This window comes from Micromys minutus (assembly GCF_963924665.1).
Source record: "Micromys minutus genome assembly, chromosome: 6".
NCBI lineage: Eukaryota > Metazoa > Chordata > Mammalia > Rodentia > Muridae > Micromys > Micromys minutus.
The window spans coordinates 19,735,497-19,744,056 of NC_137975.1; the positions used below are offsets into that span (position 1 = coordinate 19,735,497).

General features: G+C 43.3%; 1 protein-coding gene across 3 annotated transcripts in view; it reads left to right on the forward strand.

Annotated features, from left to right (window-relative positions):
- Positions 1 to 7,971: 7,971 nt before the first annotated feature.
- ACMSD (aminocarboxymuconate semialdehyde decarboxylase) overlaps positions 7,972 to 8,560 on the forward strand; it is a gene marked incomplete at both ends in the record, with an annotated part of 34,454 nt that continues 33,865 nt past the window's right edge. Inside the window, one exon of one of the 3 annotated variants that reach the window (XM_080918195.1) lies at positions 7,972 to 8,040. In XM_080918195.1, coding sequence (XP_080774321.1) covers positions 7,984 to 8,040 — 57 coding nt within the window. Of the gene's footprint in view, positions 8,056 to 8,560 lie in introns of all 3 variants that reach the window. The other 2 variants (XM_080918193.1, XM_080918194.1) reach the window with 2 other exon arrangements.

The following is an 8,560-nucleotide window of genomic DNA, read 5'->3' on the forward strand; positions in this document are numbered from 1 at the left end:
AGGGACTGTCTGCAGCAGGCCTACTTGGAGGTGTCTCAGAAGCCCGAGGGCAGCTCTTTATAAAAATGTTGTTCCCGTTCCTCCTAATCTTAGCCCTGGACAATGACTGAATAGATTTCATATGTCTGTGACTGCTTTTCAGGTGGCCTTGGTGTGTGTAATTATTCTGTTGTGTCTGACTTTCCTACTTCCTTCTCCTGCTCTGGTGAATTCTGTGAAAGCAAATGTTCCTTCATGCAATGATTCTTAAACAATTAAAAATTGAGGCCCAGGGGCCCAGCACAGCACAGTCCTAATGCCCAGGTGCATGCTGTGTGCTCTCATCCTGGAAACAATGTAATAACTGCACAATGGTAGTTCCAGATTAATATTTGACTTGCAGAGAAAGTTTATTTAGGAATATTAGAAATGAAACAGAGCCATGTACTGCTAAGAGTCATTCAGGGTCCACTGGCAGAAAGTGAAGGAATTTATTGGAATTATGAAAAAGCATTAGTACAAGAGACATAATGATGAAATAAGGGGAAAAGGAATAAGGGAACAAAACGCGGGATACTTTAATCCAGAAAGGAAAAAGTATTGAAGTTATGAAGTGAGTTTTGCACAATATTTGAGAGTGAATTCTTGTCTCCTTTGGATATGTATGGATAAGAAAGAATAGAATACATAAAATTACTAATTAGTAAAACTAAGTCAGAACACTGGGACTCCTAGGAGAGCCACTGTATGCAATGTGCAGGAGCAGAAGCTATCAGAACTGTGAGTTAAGGGTTAACAGGGTTCCTGGCCACCGCCTGGCAGCTTTGCCCATGTCATTTATCCTTAGAGCTTCACAGGGAAATGCAAGTAGCTGGCCTCGGAGCTCTGAGCTCTGAAGTATAAGTCAAAAGTTAAAGTTTAAATAATGATAAGTTTGTAATTATTACTATTTTGACCATAGGCCTGGGACTAGGGGAAGCTGGAAACTTTGGGAGACAGTTGTAAGTCTTGATTCTTTGTGGGATGTGGTCATTCTTCTGAGTTTGATTTGGCAATAATTATACAAGTGAAGAAGAACGCACGGAAGAGTGAGCGCGTGTGAGAGAGGGGGCGAATGAGGAGGCACAGCCCACAACCAACAGTCAGAGGGGGGAGTGAAAGTGTGCAGCTTCAAGATGAGAGAGGGAGAGAGGAAGGGAGGGACAGAGAGGGAGAAAGGGAGGGAGTGAGGGAGGGAGAGACAGAGACAGAGATAGAGAGACAGAGAAACAGAGAGAAAGGGCATCTTTAAGCCTTAAAAAACTTCCTGTCAGCTTGTACCCGAAAAGTTGTCTGTGTGTGTGTGTGTGTGTGTGTGTGTGTGTGTGTGTGTGTGTGTGTTTAATGTGCCTTCCAGATATCCCTGCTTCCAGCTGAGAACCCAGATCCTGGGTCAAGGCTGGACCCGGTCAGCAATGTAGAAGGAGGCATGGTGGCACATCTTCAGTCCCAGCATGGAGGCAGGTGAAATCTGTGAGTCTGAGACCAGCCTGATCTTCAGAGTGAGCTCCAGGCCAGCCACGACTACATAAGGAGAATCTTTCCCAGAAAAAAAGCAAAGCAAAACCTTAGAGGAGAAAAGAGTTATTTTAGCCCAAATTTCCAATTCCAGGGTATTATTGTTCATCACAGCAGAGAGGTCAAGGCGGGAGAACTACGAACAGTCGTCACATCCACAGCCAAGAGCACGAGCAATGAATGCTCGTATTCTTACAAGTCAGTTCACCTTCTCTACTCTTACACAGTCCAGGACCAGACACAGGGAACAGTGCTGCTTGCAGTGGGCAAGAAAGTTCCACATCAACTAGCAACTAAGACAGTCCCCACAGACACACCTAAAGGTCAACCTAACCTAGACAAGCATTGAAAATCTCCTTTGCAGGTTGTATCAATTAAATTGTCACACACACATACACACACACTCTCACACACTCACTCACACGCAGACACACACATACTCATACAATCACACAGAGGCACACACACACTCACACACTCATTCACACACACTCACATACATACACACACTCACACACACACACACACACATATACACACACTCACACATTTACACTCACACACACATACACACACTCTCACACATTCACACTCTCACACACACACTCACACACACCCACTCACACACACACACTAACATACTGACACACAGACACACATTCACACACACAGAGAGAATACTATCTACAGTGACAACAGTTTATATGTTATTTTGTATTGTTAGTTTGTATTACCAAGTCTTTTGCTTGCCTTATACCATCTAGGTTTACGTAAGTTCACTCAATGAAGTCTGCACAATAACAACGTTCCCTAACACATTTTTGGAATACATTCCCATCATTAAGGGACATGATAGACAGATAGGCAGGAGGTGGGAGGAGAAAGCAATTGGTCTGCTGTTATTTAAAGAAACAAAATCTTTAGCTCAATGGATGAAACGCATTCCCATCGTGAATAGTAAACCACATCATTGGAACTCCCCTGATTTAAGTGCCCCTACAGTTGTCCCTACAGTTTTCAGCTACTTCAGCAGAAAAAGGCTGGGGAGTGTTTGGTGTGAGGCCCGAGTGTCATGACCTTGGCAAAGCAGCAAATAAAATCAAAGAACAAGATAAGTGTGGCCCCTGTTCCCGTGGTGTTGACTCAAAATTTATCAGTCCAGCAATCTCCGGATGTAGGAAAATTTGAGAGCAGATGACTAAGTCCGGCCATCTCCAAGCATCCTAGCAGAAATGAAGACATTCTAAAGCAGTGGTCCCTCAGTCTTCCTAATGCTGTGGCCCTTTAATACGGTTCCTCGTGTTGTGATGAATGACCCCCAACCATTAAGTTATTTCCATTCCTACTTCATAGATGTAATTTTGCTAACGTTATGGTTTGTAATGTAAATATTTGATATGCAGGATATCTGATATGCGCCTCCTACAAAAGGTTCCTTCGACCCTCACCAAAGGGGTCACAACCCACAAGTTTAGGGCCACTGTCCTAAGATATGCTGTGCCCTCCCTTTGGTTGGCAGAATATTGAAACAGGGCGGCCCAAGTAGTTGGAGGTTCCTCGGGAACCTCACACTAAGGAGAAAGAAAAGATGGACGCTAGTGCCTTCCAGAGAGTGAACTTGCTTCTCAGGGCAAGATTTCACACAGTTCCAACTGTCAGACTGCTTTTGCGGAGGACACTGGAGCCCAGATAAAGATGTGTCAGTGACAGGTGAGACCACACCTCAGCTGACCAGGGCTTCTTCATCATACATCATGGTGTCCTCTATTTGAACCAGAGCCCCCGTTAGGAGGCTGAACAGTACTCAAAGGGCCAGAGGACCTCTCTGCTCCTCTCCAGTCCACACTGTGACCACACTGAGTAAAACTCCTCTCTCATTTCTGTAACTATTTACCCTTTAACTGGGATGAACCCAGCATGTTAGGGAGCTATCAGGGCCCAGTCTCTGACTAGACACAACTCATCTCTCATTGCTAAGGATCGAAAAGTCTCTGGATGCCTGTGATGGTTTGCATACGCTTGTCCCAGGAAGGGGCACTATTAGAAGGTGTGGCTTTGTTGGAGGAGGTGTGTCACTCTGGGGGTGGAATTGAAGATCTTCCTCCTAGCTGCCTGAGAATGTCTAGTCTGTTCCTGGCTTTCTTCAGATGAAGATGTAGAACTTTCAGCTCCACCTGCACCATGCCTGCCTGGATGCTGCCATGTTCCCACATTGATGATACTGGATTGAACCTCTGAACCTGTAAGCCAGCCCCAATTCAATGTTGTCCTTTATAAAACTTGCAATGGTCATGGTTTTTTGTTCACAGCAATAAAACCCTAACTAATTAGACAATGCCTAATCCCATAGATCCTGAAGTGGACAGAAGCAGCCCAGAAAGGAGTTCAGATATCTTTGAAGATAAACTCGTACTTACCCAAACTTCTGTCAGGGTCCTTTCTGCTCATTCCCCTAACTGAGTCTAGGGTAGGCAGGGTGGGGTTGGTGTATGTCATAGATAGATAGATGATAGATAGATAGATGATAGATAGATAGATAGATAGATAGATAAATAGATAGATGATAGATAGGTAGATAGATGATAGATAGATAGATAGATAGATAGATAGATAGATAGATAGATAGATAGATGATATAAAAGTGAATGGTACGTTGTACACAGCACATTATCTGTTACTATAGTACATCATCTTATCTCATTCAACCGTATATCCTCAGCACATACTAGCTCTCCACACAAGTTTGTTAAATGCATGCATAAATGAGGGAATGATCAGAAGATAAAATGTTTCAGATAAATAGCAAGTCATGGCTGGAGTTAAAAAGGAGACAAACAAAGAATTCTGTTGCAGAGATAAGACCCAAGGAAGCAATAGAGCGGGAAGGGAGCTAGAATGACATTCAAGGAAGCACAAAAATGTGGCCGGCGGCTGGGGCACAGTAGGCAGCATACAGGACAAGAGGAGTTGAGACTTACTGGTGGTGCTGTGTTGCTTGTGGGTTTCAGTGGACACTAGGGGCTCTGGGTTTCAAATGCACCTAGCAGTGAGAAACCATGAACAGTGTTATGCTAAAAGGCATAAGAGCTCATGATGGGTCCGGACAGTCTTGGGGGACAAACCACAGGGAATGAACACTGAAGCCAGTGACCACTAGTAGTAATTAGAGAATCATGGGGAGAGACAAGGGACTGAACATGAGGATGGACAAAAGGAAACATGGTGAGATGCAATAAGGTCAGAATAATGCAAATGGGGGAGAAAGGGAGGGAGGGAGGGAGGGAGGAAGGGAGGGAGGGAGGGAGGGAGGGAAAGAGGGAGGGAGGGAGACAGAGGAGGGAGGGAGAGAGGGAGAGAGAGGATGGGATGTGTTTAGAGGCCATGAATTCCATCCAAACCATATAAGCTGTGCCTGGTACTGCAGGCTATTGATCCCAACCCTCAGAGGGGGGGGGGGTGACAGGAGTTCAAAGTCATACTCCAGCATTCGAGGACTGGAAGGAAGGAAGGAAGGAAGGAAAGAAGGAAGGAAAAAAGAAAAAAGAGAGAGAAAGGAGGAAAGGAAGGAAGGACAGAGGAAAGGAAGAAGGAAGAAAGGAAGGAAGGAAGAAAGAAAGGAAGGAAGGAAGAAAGGAAGAAAGGAGGCAAGGAAGGAGGAAAGGAAGAAAGAAGGAAAGAAAGGAGAAAAGAAGAAAAGAAGGAGGAAAGGAAGAAAGGACAGAGGAAAGAAAGAAAGAGAGAGAGAAAGAAAGAAAGAAAATGAGGAAAGAGGAAAGACTTGTATAAATGGATTTTAATAATCTCTATTAATTATTAATATGACCCAGGCAGCCCCCACCAATAGCCGAGGCAGAGTCCTAGGGATTTATTTATCAGCTCCTGCTCAATTACTAGAAGAATTACCCCTCATCTATCTTTCTATATGCTACAGTGTTAATTCCCAGCTGTGCTTCACAACACTTGCTGTTTAAGTCTCACCTTCTGTCCTGGGGACGGGGGGGGGGGGGGATTCACTTGGGCACATGCTCCTGATGATCATGTTTAATGAAGACCTCCTGTTTGCTCCCTTTCTTTCCTCTTCCACTCCCCTTCACCCTTCTCATGGTCCTTACCTGGGACCTCCAGCCCAGTAACTGAAACTCCACCAATCTCTATTCTCCCCAGTAACTGGCTGTAGCTACCTCTGTTTAACCAATAGTTATAAATTGGGGAGCAAAATTTACATAGCATCACTTGCTGTATGTGAGGATCTGCTAGTGGGGGTAACCAGATGGTCGGTGCCAGTATTTAACACACAAACACACAGTAGCATCAGACCAACCCCCAACATGGGTGTGGTGGTATATACCTGTGACATCTACACTCAGCATGACAGCAAAAGAATCAAGAATTCAAGGACTTTGAAGACAGCCCAAGCCTTGTGAAAATTTGTCTACGGAAAGAAGAAAAGGTAAGAGAATTGAAATTATCCCTTGTTTCCTATCAGGCTGGACATCATCAGCCACTAGTATGTTCTTTTATAATTTATCCAGAATCTAGACGAATTATAGCCTGAAGGCTTTGTGACTACTTAGTTTCTGTATCAAAGAGATGGAACAGAAGGGAACATCCCTCCAACAGATGCAAGGTTCTGTCAGGGTCCCTAGGGTCCCTTGAGCATTTTTCTTTCCAGGATGAGAAGAGGGAGATACAGAATAAAACAGTCAGGGCTGACTCATGTTAGACTCCTCTTGGTGGCATGACTGTAAGCTCCACTTTATGCTCCAGTGGACACCCTCCCAAACCACACCACCCACCCTCAACTGGAATGATGGTTGTTTCCTGTCCCTAATGCACAGGCTGTATACAATGACCCATTCTTATAGGAAGTGTCCATCTTATCTCATTCAACCTTATATCCTCATCACATAGTAGTAGCTCTCCATACATGTTTGTTAAATGCATGCATAAATGAGTGGGTGAAAAGATGAATGAATGAATGGATGAATGAATGAATGAAACAGAAAGTCAGTGTGGATGAATCATAATCTGAATGGTGAACACCTTCTACGAGATGAAACTTCTCTCAACAGTTTCAACACAGTTCTTAGTAAGCGCTTGTTGAATATGTGAATAAAGGAACAGATACGTGGTTGGTGAATAAAAAAGCCAAAGGTGAAGAACAAAATGTAGCCTGAACAGAAAACAAATGACACAAATGAAGATGAAACTTTGCAAGTCAGAAGGGGTGGCTCAGCAAGTAAGAGCACTGGCTGTTCTTCCAGAGGACCCAGGTTCGATTCCCAGCATGTACATTGTAGCTCATGCATATCTGTAACTCTAGTTCCAGGAGATCCAACACCCCATAACTATCCATAACTCCAGTTACAATGCCCCTTTCTGATCTCTGGGAGCACCAGACACACATGTAGTGCATAAACATACATGTAGGCAGAACACTTATACATTTAAAATAATTTAAAAAGACAAGACAGAAGAAATTTCCCCTACCATGTTGTCAACATGTTAAATTTTCATGTGCAAACCAATTTTTAAATATGATTTAGCCCTGAGTGTGGTGCATGCTTTTAATCCCAGAACTTTAGAGGCAAAGGCAAGTGGATCTCTGTGGGTTCAAGGCCAACCTGGTATACAAAGCCAGTTCTAGAGCAGCCAGAGCTTTTACACAGAGAAAGCCTGTCTCAAAAAACAAAACAACAACAAAAAATTTAAAGACCTGGAAATAGCTAACTGGATCAAAAACAAAACCCAAAAGGCAGTAAAGCGAGTTACTTTTGGGTACTAAAACTAAATACAAAAAGAGATAAATTGGGGATAAATCATTTTTCTTTAAAATTCCCCTGAATTATTTTATGTCTAAATACATGCTAGTTGTTTTTTAATAGAATGCATCTTAATAAGTTTTAAATATCAAAACACAAAATTAGTCAATTTTTCCCTAGAGGCAGGGTCTCCTTGAACTTCTGGTCTGCCTGCTGCTGTTTCCAAAGCACCGTGATTGTAAGTGTGCAGCACCACGTCTGGTTGAAGTGGTGCCATGAATGGAACCCAGGACTTCATTCATGTTAGGTAACCTTCTGCCATCTGAGCTACATCCCCATCTCCACACTAGTCAAGTTTTGAGTTACTATTGAAAAGGCAGCAGCCTGGACTTTTGACCTCTGAAGTTGAGTACATTCCTGTTTTCTCGTTGAGATTTTTTTTTTTTTTAAATTTTATGCTGAGTCCTAGTTACCAAAGAATGTTGGCCCAAAGCCAAGTGGACAAACAGAATCTTGAACTTTAATAGGGCAGTTGGCATGAACCAACGGGCCAGGCCTCCTGACTGGTACCTGAAGATAGACATAAAGGGACAGAGGAGTCAATGAACTCTGATTTTCATGACGATCTCTCCATATCAGAATTCTCCTTTTTGTATATACACGTGTCTCCTCTGGTCCTGTGGAGATGAAAATTGACATCCACACTCATATTCTACCAAAGGAATGGCCTGATCTAGAAAAGGTAATGGTGACTAATGTGTTGGATTCTTTCTGGACCTTGTCCAGGGTCTCCAAACACCTCTGCTCGCAGATCTCTCTCTTCTTTAGAGATGGAACGGGACGGAGTCATTCTTTTTCACTCTTGGGAGAGTGACTTTTAAATTACTTGGTAGCTCTAATTTCAGGCTGTTTAAAGACGACTTTTATGTTCATTTCAACCGAACAATGGGTCAAAGAAATAAGGGCCTTCTTGGAGCTCTTTTCTTCCTCTCACATGACACATCCTGTCAAATTCCTGGACGATCTAAGCCAACAGCTTTGCTGCCTTTTAAATCATGTGCTCAGCTGTGGGAAGGACACCTGCCAACTACAGGATCGAAAGTCATGGTTGCAACTAAAAGACCATTAAAAAAATAGAATGTGGTCGGTTTCCAGGAGGTTTAAAATAGGTTCGAGAAGCACCAGGAGATAGCTTTGTGAAATGTCTTTTCAGTCTATTTCAGGACTCTGTCTGAAACCTTTCCTGTCTGATCTTTAAGCTG